The following is a 13,657-nucleotide window of genomic DNA, read 5'->3' as shown; positions in this document are numbered from 1 at the left end:
AGGCAGGCAGCTGAAAAAAACCCCCTCTGGGGTCCTTGGGTCCTTCCTGGGTCTGTTGTCGCGCAGGCCGGGAGCTCACGCGCACGCCGCCGGGTGATCGCAGACAGCCCCATATCTTTCTTTTACAGTCTTTAAGTCTTAAATAAAAGCTTTTCTTCAGGAAGTAAAAAAGATGATAGAATTTTTGCCATAAGCTGGTGGCCATCGAGGTGTCGGGGCCTTTACTCACTCAATACAGTGCCTTTGGCATGGTGGCATGGAATGATGTCAAAGCCGGACCTTCTACATCAGAGTCACCTTGTTCTGCCCTTTAGTCTGTGACTTTGGGAAAATTGCCTACATTTCTAAAGCTTAATGTTATTTTATTTAGTTCTTCACAAAGTTGTAATAAGGATTAAATAATGTATGTGTAATTATTATTAGCAGGCTCTGGCATATAGTGAATATACAGTGTATAGTGTTAATTATTATCATTTCTATTCTCATCAGAGATTGGGACTAGATGGAATGATAACTATCCCTTGGGGTTTGCCTGTAGACTGTCAGACTTTAATTGGGTTTCTACCTGAACTTGGGAACAAGCATCTCGCAGTATATGTCCTAATTTTTTTCTTGATCTGTTTTCCAAAGGTTTTAATTTCTCATCTTCTGGAAGAGAAGATGTAGATGTGAGAACATTAGGAAATGGTAAGATTACATCAGCATTATCTATCTAGAACTAAATTTCTAATTATTATCTTTTGCAGACAGCAGGCTTACTTAGAACCAAAGTAGGCAGGGCCCAGAGCTTCTCCAGGTGGGAAAGGTTTGTGGATTGTGGAGCTACCTTTGTAAATTATACAGTTTCTGTCTTAACAGGAACCATTTTTTCAGAGACAATCCTTATTGCATATCTATAGATTGTAAGGGACTTTTATGTGTACCCCTCTCCTGAAATTTGGTTAATTGTTCCATTTAGTAATGTTTCAGAAGTACCAGTTTTAAAAGTTTATATCCTCATTTAAAAAATGATTCTGTTCTGGGCCGGGGATTTAGCTCAGTGGCAACCATGCCTGTCTTGCAAGTGCAAGGTCCTGAGTTTGATCCCCAGTACCAAAAAAAAAAAAAAAGATTCTCCTCTTAACCTTCATCTCTTTAATTTCATCTTGTTGAATTACAAGAAAGATGATAGTCCTGAGTTATCCCCAGTACCAAAAAAAAAAAAAAAGATTCTCCTCTTAACCTTCATCTCTTTAATTTCATCTTGTTGAATTACAAGAAAGATGATGAAAAATAATCCTGGGCTATTTGAGATTTATATTCCCTTTCTCTCATGGAATTACAATTTTTGGCTTAGGCTGGGAGGATGGGTTTCAACTTGGTATACCTGGGAATTATTGTATGTGACAGTATAACAGTACTGTAACCATCTTAATTAGTGGTTGTTTGAATCTTGTTTTGTAATTAACACATGCTTACTTGTGGACCTTTGAGAAAGCAGTCATTTTCACATATTGCCTGTGCTGGGGTTTAGCAACCTATGTTTCCCCAAAAGCCCCTTGATTCTTTTCACACACTCTTCCCTCTGCCAGATGTAGTCACGCCCCTGAACTTTCAGTCCTCTAGAGCTCAACTCATTTTTCTCACTCCTAACCCTCTTGCATTATTAGCCTAAAAGTTAACTCCATCAACGTGTTTCTGTTTCATGACGGGGTGTGTTCTGCCAGGAAGGCCCTTTGCAGTTGAGCTGGTAAATCCTCATAGAATACATTTCACGTCACAAGAAATTAAGGAACTTCAACAGGTAAAGCATTTCATGATATAGAAATTGTTGCATTACTACAACTCTGTAACTGAGCTAGAGTTGCTAATTGTTTTTATTTTCTGGCTACTACAGAAAATTAATAAATCATCTGATAAGATACAAGTACGAGACTTGCAGCTTGTCACAAGGTAAGGGTAGTTTCACCGGAGATGATTTCAACAGAGAAATTTTAGTTGCAGATCATATATATGATAAGGGAATTATATCCAGAATACATGAAGAAGTCTAACAGCCCGGTTAAAAATGGGAAAGTGATTAAGTAGACATTTCTCCAAGGAAAACACGAACAATCAGTGAACACATGTAAAATGCTCAACATCATTATTCACTGGGGCATTGCAAATCAAAACCACAATGAGATCCCACTTTACAATCACTAGGATGGCTATTATAAAAACACAGAAAATAACAAGTGCTGGCAAGAATATACAGAAACTTTAGCATACATTGCTGGTGGGCTTATACATGTAGCCACTTTGGAAAATAGGTTGACATTTTTTCAAAAGATTAACTGTAGAGCATCCATATGACCCAGCAATTCCACTTGTAGATATTATATTTGTAAGAGAAATGAAAACATACATCTGCACAAAGACTCATACCTGAGCATTCAGAGTAGTGGTATTTATAAAGGAAAGAAATAGAAACTACTAAGTGTCTATAAACCAAATTGATGTAGTAGTTCCCCACTTATCTGTGGAGTATATGCTCACTTGCTCTCTCTCTCTTTTTTTTTGAGACAGAGTCTCACTAAAGGTTGGCCTTGAATTAACCGTGTAGCCTAGGCTGGCCTCAAACTTGTAGTGATCCTCCTCCCTCAGCCTGCCAAGTGCTGGGATTACAGGTGTGTGCACTGTGTCCAGCTGTGGAGGATATGTTCTAATACTCCAGTGGATGCCTGAAACTGTAGATAGTAATGAACTCTATATCTTATGCCTCTTCATGTACATATGCCTATGATAAAATTTAATTTATAAATTAAGCATAATAATAAGAATAAGACAATTATAGCAATATGCCATTACATTATGTAAAATATGAGTTGTTTATTTCTAGAACTTTCCATGAAGTACTTTTAGACCAGGGTTGACTGTGGGTAACTAAAACTGCAGAAGGTGAAGCCATGGATAAGAGGAATCTACTATAGAGCCATACAATGGAGAATTACTCAGTAATAAAAACAAATGAAATACTGACAGGCGATATAACAAAGATAAACCTTGAAAGTGTTATGAAGTGAAAGAAGTCAGTCACCAAACACTGAATACTGTATGATTCCATGTTATCTGAAACGTTCAGAATAGGATGGAAAATAATGAGTCACTGTCTAGGGCTTAGGAAAAGGAGGAACAGGGAGTGAAGTGACTACTAAAGAAATGGAGTTTCTTTTGGGGGATGCTGTAGGTATTCTAAGATTAGGTTGTGGTGATAGGTATACAACTCTGTAACCATACTAAAGATTAAATTGTATAGTTTAAAAGAGGGGAATTGCATGTAAATTGTATCTTAGTAAAGGTAATTTTAAACGAAGACATTTGGAGCAAGGCTTGTGTATATTTTCTGTATTCAGAACATTTTCTTCAATTGTTTTTGTTTTAGAGAAGCAATAGGACACATGAAAGAAGGTGAAGAAGAGAAGACCAAGACCTATAGTGCCTTAATATGGACAAATAAAGCAATACAGAAGGAAGACATTACATTCTTAAATGATCTAAAGGTAATTTAGATGTTCTTGTTCTTTTTATTTTATTTTTCTATTGTCCATAGAAGAATCCAATGTTTTCTAGGTTATTATCAGCAAGTCACACAGCATGGGTTTTGGGGTCCGTGTGAAGTGGATTCAAACTCTAGCTTTGCCGTTTATGAGTTGAATTCCTGGGTCCTCCATCTAACCTAACAGTGAGGCAGTACTGCTAATGGTTAAAAGCCTAACTTCAAAGACAGATTACCTGGAGGCAAATCCTGGATTCTTATTTCTGACTTTGGACACATATTTAACCTCATAATGCTTTAGTTTCTGCTTGTGTAAAATTAGTGAAGTAATTAAATGAGTTTAATCTTGTAAAGCACTTTGGATGGTTTCTGGCACATTGAAAACTCTTAGCAATGCGAATCTGTAAGAAATAAAACTTTTCTAATAGAATCGATGCTAAAGTTCACTATGTGAATAAAAGATGTAATGATATGTATGAAGCACGTATATTTTGGCGCATACCTTCAACATAAACATGGGGAGGGCCTGCCTGTTCTTTTGCATATTTTTTTCCTCTTGCCTTCACCTCTTTGTGTAAAGATAATTTACTTCTCTTTTTTTTGTTTTTGTTTTTTTGAGACAGGGTCTCCCTATTAGCTCAGGCTGGCCTTGAACTCACTGTGTAGCTCAGGCTGGCCTCAAACTCAGCAATCCTCCTGCCTCGGCCACCCAAATGCTGGGATTACAGGCATGCACCACCACACCTGGTGATAATTTACTTTCAAATGCAAAGAATGAACATGAGTGGGCACAAAGATGCATATAGTTATTGCAGCATTGTTTATGTGGGCAATATATTTTATAAAAATAACTTCCTAGAGGGGACTAGTTTAAAATTATGACTTAACTATATAATGGACTATTACTATCTAGTTGTTAAAAATTATATGGTAGGTATTTATTAACATAGGGAAATGTTTCTGATAAGTGCTAAGGAGGAACAAAGGGCAGAGTATATAGAGGATGGTACATTGTATGTAAGCATAAGTTTGGGCATGTGTGTGTGTGCATTTACGTATGACTATGTAGGAAACTATATGGCAAAAGATACCATAGGCTTTATATTTAATTATGAAAAATACAGATACCTAATAGATAATAGACAAGGGATATGAACAGACAACTGAAAAAGGAACAATTGAAACTGGCCAAGAATCATTTGGAAAGATGATTTCAACCTCCAGGTTGAAGTAACAATGAGATATCACTATATTCCCCTTAAACTAATAAAACCAAGCAGTGGATTTTAGTAGAAAAGATAGTTGTTTATGTTCTACAGAAATATAAAGTGTTTAAGAGCCTTGTGGAAAGCAACATGGCAATGACTTTAAAATTTTAAAATGCACATCTTCTACCCAGCGCAGTCTTCTGCCAATCTCTCTTAGAGACATAAAACTCCACTCCAATACATAAGTTCAAAGTGACAAAATCAACAGTAATAAAAAAAGAAGCAAAATGAACATGTTTCAGTAAGGAGGTTGTAGAATAGATTATTGTACAGCTATTAAAAAAACAAAACTGGCACATGGTCACATTTGATTTATGGTTGAAAAATATGGTGTGTATTTAAATAAATATATATTGTAGTACAAAATACATTGTCCTAGTCCCCCTCAAAATTCTCCCCCTTTCTTTGAACGTACTTCTGTCATTATACTTAGCATTTTCTGATGCAGTTCTAGAAGTTCTCTTTCATGAGAGTCTTTAATTGTACTCTCATGACTGCCTTGAATCATTTAAAACATTTACTTTTCTTGGTCATTTTGACTTTGGGGAAGAGCCAAGTCTGGCTGCAAATCTGGTGAATAAGGTGGACGAAGACACACTGTAATGTTTTATGAGCCTGCCTTTTCTTGGGATGGCACTCAGCAGTGGCAGTCACCATTTTTTGGGGGGGATACTGGGGATTGAAATCAGGACCTTGCGCTTGTGAGGCAGGCGTGGTGCCACTGAGCTACATCCCTGGGAATCACTATATTTTGTATTGCACCTCATAGTGATACTCATAAAAGAGGATGTCCAGAATTGCTTCAAAAAGTAGCAAGAACAATGGGATAAGTATATTTGAATGTGTGTATGGGGATAGTTTGAGGGGGATTGATGGCAGTGTGTTTTTACTGTAATGAATTTTTTAATTTCATAAATTTAAAATTAGTATTTTTTGATTACCCCTTGTAATATGCCTAAAATGTTGGGGAAAGGTAAAGGTATATCTGAATCTATGACTTAGAGAGCCAGGACATTCTGAGAAAAGAAGTGAGGAGCAGAATAATATTTATAAGACTATTTTGGTGAAAACACATCATTTAAAAATCCTGCTTAGAGAAAGTGAGAGGATGTTCTAGGTCACCTTCTGTTGCCTCTCCAGTTCTCAGGTCCTGTGATTCTGTAGGCCTCCTTTGGCTTTTGGCCTTGCTACCTAGGAGCCTTCAGGTTAGTAGTTATAATATAGACAGATATCCTTAAAATTGCAAGATTAAGATTTCTAAACTTTTCTATTCCTTCATATGTGTACACATTATTCAGAATGTGGTGGAAAAAAATAAATCCATTAAAAAAATAGATTCCAGGCTGGGAACAAAGCCTTAGGTTTGATCCTTAGCACCAACCAAAAAGATTTATAGTTTGGGATAGCTATAGAGCTAATTCAGAAATAATGCTAAAAGGTGATTTTTATAGGTACAGATTAAGTTGTAAAAGGGTCTATTTTAATGGTTCACAACCCAAGTGGACTGATGGTATGAGTTGATTACTAGTAACATTTTGACAGTAACACTATTTCAAAGAATCTTACCGGCATAAAAATAATAAAAATTGAATTACTTCCTTATTCTGAGGAAAAGTCACTTTACATTTACTATGTGGTCTCTCTTTTTAAAGGGCAACTTCCAAGAAAAAAAAAAAGTTTGTTTGTGAAAAATCAGCTGTATGGGGATAAGGGAGTACAGTGTTAGAGTAAGCAAAATGGGTTTCTTTTGTCTTCCAAAACCAAAGACACATGAACATGTCTTGATGTATGTGGTATATTGGAAGCAATGATGGGTTTTTCCACTGATGAATGGCTTATGGTCAAAGTAGTGGGATTTGATTCAAGGGGTAAAGGGATCGAGGAAGAACATTCTTTGAGTTTAAAGGCCAGCTGTTTATAGATTACTTAATAGTTCAGCCTTGTCATTCCCTTCATTCATTCATGGTCTTTTTTGGCTATGGAAAAGTCAAACCTTATGGATACAGCTCATTTCATCAGAACAAAATGCTTCTAAAATCAGAGAATTATCATTAAAAAACCTCAGGTTAGGTGGGGCCAACGACTCACTGTTCTGGTAGAAGCAGTGACAGCCTTTCAAGTGTGGTCTTTGTCAAAACCTGCTCTCTCTTTCTTGGTGGAGAACCTGATAGAGGGGAGACCAGAAAGAAAACTTTCTTTTTTAGCAGGGCTTTAGGCACTCACTAATCATGCAAACTAGGGAGAGTTGTTCCAACAAGAAATCACAGAGAATTTAAGGTTCTTATGAACCTACATTTCTGTTATGGCCAATATCTATTTTAAAAACTTGAAATTAGTTGACCTTTTACAGTATTAGCCTCTTCTTCTAACTTCTACCTTCTGCTATAAGGGGATATTCTTATTTAAATTAATTATGAGCAAAGTAAGCCTAAGTCCCTAACAAATCAGCATTGTAATAGGCAGTGTTATTTTTCTCAACCTGGGTTAACAGATATCGAGAGTCCTTGGTTTATTGTACATATTTATTTGTAATTGCCTCATAAAGATATTACATTAAACAATGGTGTAGCATTTCCAGATATATCCTTTTCTATAACAATAACAACCACCACCCTGAAGATAGGAAATACTGCCTGTGTGTCATCATCCCACTTTCTGCAGCCAGTCATTTCTCACCCCAACCTGAAATCCCCTGTTGCTGGGTCCTGGTTACTTTGGTGGGTTGGCAGACAAAGGTAAGAACCTTGCCCTCTAGAAGAGCCCTGTGAAGTAAAGTGCTCCTGCCAATTTGTTAAATATTAGAGCAGGAGAGACCTTAAGGATCATTTACTTCCAAGACCTGCTTTGTATGAGAGTAATAGGGCCCAGAAAACAAGTAATTGTGCTAGTTTATTAGCAGTCCCACTGAGCTTGAAGGTAAGGCAGTTCACTTTATTCTAGGATGAGTTAGTTCCTGTCCTGGCTGTGTAGATGGAGTCTGCTAGAGAAACGTCTGGGGTGAGCTATGGAGGAAAGGAGGCACTGACCCAGGCTTCACTGAGAGGCAAGGCTTTGACTCTCAGTTGTGTCACATCCTCTAGGACCTAAAGATTGACCAGAAAACACCTTTACGTGTTCTTCACCGAAGGCCCTTGGCTGTGAGAACTCGAGTCATTCACTCCATGGATGCACACTATGTGGACGAGCACCATTTTCGCCTCTATCTAAAGACCCAAGCTGGAACGTATCCTTCCCCTCTGTGCTGCAGCAATCTAACCAGAATCATGTTGGGGGAGTTAATGCTGCTCTTCTTGAAAATAGGTTCAACTGGCTCTGGGAGATTGTAGGGAAAGGATTATATTGGACAGGTAGCCATTCTTTCTTTATTTGTTCCCATTAAATTTGTGTTTTTCAACATTATTTTAACCTGCGAGGGAAGAAGTCAGTTCAATATTAACTTTAGTTACTATGTTTCAATTAAAGTTTCTTACACATTGTTTAGCACATGGTAAGTACTCAGAAAATTCTTTTGATTTGCTGTCTTTAAACATTTGGGTCCTTTCAGTGTTTCAAGAATTTGCCCCAGGTTGAACAGGTGGTAGAAGGGAATTGCACTATTTAAAAACAATTTTTTTGAGACAGGTTCTCCCTATGTTGTTATTTGTGAAGTGTTAATATGTTAATTGGGTTAATTGTGAACTCCTAGACTCAAGTGACCCTCTTAGCCTCCCAAGTGCTGGGACTACAGGTGTATCCCACCATGTCCAGCGCTATTTTGCATATTGCTGTTTTCTCTACATGCCTTATGAAGAAACAAGGGCACTTCAGACTCTGTATCATTTATTTAAGACATATAAACTTGGTTGCCATTAAGTGTGCTGCTATTTGCACCATTTTCAAAGCCTACAGAGTCCTGTGTAATATGTAGTGTTATATGTAGAAAGAGTTGATATACAGACTTTAGATAAATATCCATAGTCCAAAGTTGATTTGTACAGTTTTATATCAAAACTGAATTGCTGATCAATATGTATCAGGGAGATCCTATAATCTTAACCTTAGTTATTATGCTTGAATCAAAACATTTTTGAAGGTAGATTGGAAATACAGTATCAGCATATTATAGTCTTGCTTTGTTATCTAAGTTTTTCTTATTCAAATTCTATTAATATTTTATACTAAAAGCTGGCTTTTAATATATGTATAATGCTTGTTATTTCCTGAGTGCTAGCAAAAATCTGTATCTTTCAGATAAATATTATCAAGGCTACAATACAGTTCTAGGAAAAGAAAGTTAATGAAATCTTATTAAGAACAATTCCAGAATTAGTCATTGCCTTCAAAATTTAAAGAGCTCTGAGGGAAATACAAAGTCACTCCTTTAAAAAGAACTCTGGCCAGGTATGTGATGCACACCTGTGATCCCAGCACTCAGGAGGCAGAAAGATGCTGTGAGTTTGAGGCCAACCTGGGCTACACAGTGAGTTCAAGTCCAGCCTGAACTACAGAGCGAGGCCCTGTCTCAATCACTCAGTCAATCAAAGTTTAAAGAGAACCATTTTTTGCTAATTATATTAGCAAACAACTTTGAGTAAGTTTAATGAAAACACAAACTTATACAGTGATGCCTTGGTTCATGAACTTAATTCTTTCCGAATTGCTTAGTTGCAAGCACAATCATGGAACAAATTCTGCAACCAGAATTGTGGAAAGAATTAAGTTAGAGAACTGAGGTACCACTCTATTCGCTTACCAGGCTAGTAGGAACCAGTTTATCATAGCTTATTTTCTGAGACACACATCTCAAATCAGAACTCAGAAATAACCTCTTTTTTACATTTCTGCTTTTTATGATTTCCCTCTCACATGTCAAATCTCACTGAGCAGTATTGCACGGCTAGCCTCGTTTTTTCCTTAAATTGACTTCAGCTACATTAAAGAGTTTGTACATGGAGACTTTGGGAGAACCAGTCCAAACATTGGCTCTCTGATGAATATGACTGCAGATATTCTTGAGCTGGATGTGGAGGTAAATCATTTTATTGTGGAATGCACATTTGCAAATTGAATTCAGCCAAAGTTATGCCCTTTGGCATTATACCAAATAGCACTACCCACCTTTATAAGTATATATTTGAAAATGATCAAAATGTCAGAGTAACATTGTATTATAAGGAGGGAGCATCTTTTGAATATTGGTTTTTAAAAGGTGTAAGATCTCATTTATGATTCTTGTGAATATATATAGCTAATTTACTAGCTGTGCTTTACATACACTATTAGATTAAACCCTTAAAACGAATAAAATTGCAAGTATTCTTCACATGTCCTTTGAGATAACTAGAGAGCTCATTCCCCTACCTGCTTGAAAACATTCAGGACAGGCAGTAAATGGAACAAGCCAATGGTTATTAATAAAAATGTTGCTCTACGGAATCCCTATGATGTGGTCCAAACGTAGTTTTTGTTTTATTGTTGGTACCAGGGATCAAACTCAGTATCTTGTGCTTGCGAGCCAGGCCACAGTACCAACTGAGTCAAATGCTTGGCCCTGGTCCGAAGGTGGTTTTATAAGGGATTCCTATGATGTGGTTCTGTACTCTTGACAGTCTCAATTGGAACAAGGTTAAATGCTAAAGCAAGTAGAACAACTGATTTTTCAGGCAATCGTGTTTTCATTTGAGCATCAATAGATGTGGAGTCCCATATTATGCTCCTTGAAGAAAATCTGATTAGCACAGTCCTTATCTACCCTGCACATGCCCCCAAATCTTAGGAGAAGTTAGTATTTTGCACTAGGGAATAACATCAAAGTTTTAATAAGAAGTATTGCCTAATGTGAAAATTGCCATGGTAAGCACGACTACCTTACCAGAAATTCTCTTAAATGTTCCCACATTAGATTTTATATAGTTCTTGAAGTGCAGCCAGTAACACCCCTTCAAGGTTGCAGTCTTCAGTCCTTCATTTTGAGGACAATCTTCTGCTAAAATCCCACTAAATTTGTCTTTTTTGACCTTAATATTTATAAACAGCTTAGGTATGTCAGCCAGTCAGGATTTTTCAGACTGATCAACCATTGGGATCAACCGTGGAACTTTCTGAAAACTGTAACACTATGACATCCCCACAGAACCCAGTTGTGACCAGTGATGTTTAATTTTTTTAGTTTGAGAAACCATTCATTAACTTGTATGGATGTTTGATATATGGCTGTATTCTGAAACACTACTAAAATATCTTTTTGAGATTTATAACAGATACACACACACACACACAGCAACACTTATTTGGGCTTTTCCAATAATTTTTCTGAATCTGGAATTTTCAGTAAATTATTTCAGGTTTTAAACTTTTAAGTGTCAGTAAAAACCATGGATACAATGGATATTTTGTAAGCTCTTAAAATAGTCCTAGCATAGTTATGACAACGTTATGTTTTGACACTTCTGGAATGTGATAGTTTGTATAGGGACAAAATAGTCTGCTTTCTGCAATTTCCAGGTTTTGTTCTATAAGAGCAAAATGGAAATGTTCCAATAAAAATTCTGATGTAGCGAAACAAGATTCTTAATCCCTTTTTAGTTTGAGGTGATCTTTCATTCATTTCACATTTACTTGCTTAGTTACAAAACAAGTCCAAGGGCTTATAGACTACTTGAGTACAGTCACGTGTGCATAATAATGTTCCAAGACTCGGTAGTCCCATGAGATTATATCACCTAGTGATATCATAACTGTTTGTTTGTTTGTTTGGTACCCGGTATTGAACTCAGGACCTTGTGTTTGCCAGGCCGGCGTTGGCACTATTGAGCTAAATCCCCAGCCCCATCATAGCTGCCTTAATTTGAGTATATATACTCTATGGTGTTTGGACAATGAAGAAATTATCTAGTGATGCATTTCTAAGATTGTGTCCCAGCTGTCAAGTGACGTTTGACTATGTTAAATGTAAGATGGTAATATGAAAATGATCAAAATAAAAGTTGCTGAGACTTCTGAGGGAAAATGGTATAGCTACCTGAATTTGAATTTTTTTGCTATTTTACCCATTAATTAAAAAATTTAAAATTTAAGTATACTGTGTTCTGAGACAAAGGTACAATTAACCAAGTAACCCGATACTGCTACTCAGTTAACTCAAAAACAGACTTTGGATCTAAGAATATTTAGAATGGACTTTAGAGTGTTAAACTCTGATGTTCAATAGCTCTTTTCTTCAAATGTAGTTTCTTCAGTTGCCTTATATATTTAAACTATTACCTACAAATGCTTACAAGAATAATAGCATGTTTTAATGACTTGTTTTCTCCCTCTATAGTCTGTAGATGTTGACTGGCCACCTGCTCTGGATGACTAGCTTTCAAATTTGGAAGCAGAGTAGTGTTCTCCTAGCATGACGTGGACATCCATGCAGCATACCTGTAAAATGGCTCTTTGCCCACCATAACGGTGTCTTGGAAACCATTTGGATCATGTTGATCTATTTTTTAAATTTGTCGTGACATCTCAGGATCTATCTGTACATGAGTGGATTTTGTGTTACACTGTTCCAAGGATGTCTATGATTTTTCTCATTCCCACTTTCATCTCCACAAACAAAAGCTATGACTAACAAAACCATTCTCCCTCTTAATTTCTTTTAGAGAGGTACACGAACAGAAGGCATTTTCTGTTAAGTTTCAGCTTGATTTCTCTTCATAAGACATAACACCTTTAAAATCATATTCTAAATTTTAAACATTATTTGAATAAAAGTTATAACTAATATTCTGAGCATCCTATATCTTACCAAATGCTAATATGACATCATTAATATTTTTCCTGGTAATCATCCAGTAAACTATTACCACTGGAAGTATGGCTGTGATATATCATAAATCATAATGACTTCAAGTTACTATTTCTGAAAATCTAAAATTGCCAGTACGTATTTCTTGTGAAGGGAAAGTGAAACTTCAGAAGTTGAGGCATACCATGTAAGAGGCTTGCATAAATATTTTAAATATGGAAAAACAAGTGCCTTCAATAACTTCAACCCCAGGGTAAGAAATTGAAAAATTAACTGACAAAGGTTAACTGGTATTATTTCACAGGACTTCAATATATTGTCCAATTTCAAAAGTTCTAAAAGGTAGATAGGATATATCTGATTCTATAAATAGGAAAACTAAAGAATAAAAGTTAAATGACTTGCCTAAAATTCTTAGTTACTTCCATATCTGGGACTAGAACTAAAATATCTTAGTCCCTAGGACAGTGATGGTAAACTTTTTAGAGTAGAGTGCCCAAACTGCAACCTAAAACCCACTAATTTATTGCAAAGTGCCAATGCTGCAATTAAGCCTGAACACTGAGATTTTAGTTTAGAAAAAACAAGTCATATATTAACATCTTCTGTCTTAAAAACAAGTAACATATGTACCATAGGTTGGTTATCACTACCCTAGAATCTTTCTGATAAACCCTACGCATCACCTATTGTATGTAGGAGACACCTGACGATGCCAATTAAACTCATGTAACCCTGAAAAACAACTTTCGGAATTTAGATAGCAAATGAAGGAGCTTACTAAACAATGGCCTGAGTACAGTATATTTCATCTACTCATATAATTATCATTTGTGAATAAATTAATCATTTGGCATTATAAAGAGGAAAATATTAAGTACACTGAACCTAAAGAAAAGGAATGGATCATTAGAAGTTTCAGAAAGTAGACTCCTTAAAACCTGTTGCAGAGCATGGTGGCACTGAGAGTTGGCCAGCCTGCACTACACAGTGGGTTCAGAGGTAGCCTGGACTACGTAGCAAGTGAGATTCTTGTCTGAAAAAATTTTTTTCATATTTAAGTATAATTTGTCACCTAATTCAACTATATGAGCTTTTTTT

At 36.3% G+C, this 13,657-nt stretch overlaps 1 protein-coding gene across 8 annotated transcripts in view; it reads left to right on the top strand.

Annotated features, from left to right (window-relative positions):
- Positions 1 to 13,113, top strand: part of Pus10 (pseudouridine synthase 10) — an 83,185-nt gene extending 70,072 nt beyond the window's left edge. For all 8 annotated transcript variants that reach the window (XM_019205332.2, XM_010609792.3, XM_010609794.2 and 5 more), the window contains 7 exons: positions 631 to 687; positions 1,707 to 1,783; positions 1,877 to 1,932; positions 3,404 to 3,521; positions 7,866 to 8,008; positions 9,694 to 9,793; positions 12,086 to 13,113. In XM_019205332.2, the coding sequence (XP_019060877.1) occupies positions 631 to 687; positions 1,707 to 1,783; positions 1,877 to 1,932; positions 3,404 to 3,521; positions 7,866 to 8,008; positions 9,694 to 9,793; positions 12,086 to 12,124 (590 nt within the window). In that variant the 3' untranslated portion in view covers positions 12,125 to 13,113. The remainder of the gene's footprint in view (positions 1 to 630; positions 688 to 1,706; positions 1,784 to 1,876; positions 1,933 to 3,403; positions 3,522 to 7,865; positions 8,009 to 9,693; positions 9,794 to 12,085) is intronic.
- The last annotated feature ends 544 nt before the right edge of the window (positions 13,114 to 13,657 follow it).

This window comes from Fukomys damarensis, unplaced genomic scaffold, assembly GCF_012274545.1.
Source record: "Fukomys damarensis isolate Sample0158 unplaced genomic scaffold, DMR_v1.0_HiC HiC_scaffold_2, whole genome shotgun sequence".
Taxonomy (NCBI): domain Eukaryota; kingdom Metazoa; phylum Chordata; class Mammalia; order Rodentia; family Bathyergidae; genus Fukomys; species Fukomys damarensis.
The sequence above is the reverse complement of the archived record's forward strand: the minus strand, read 5'-3'. Positions and strand labels throughout refer to the sequence as shown.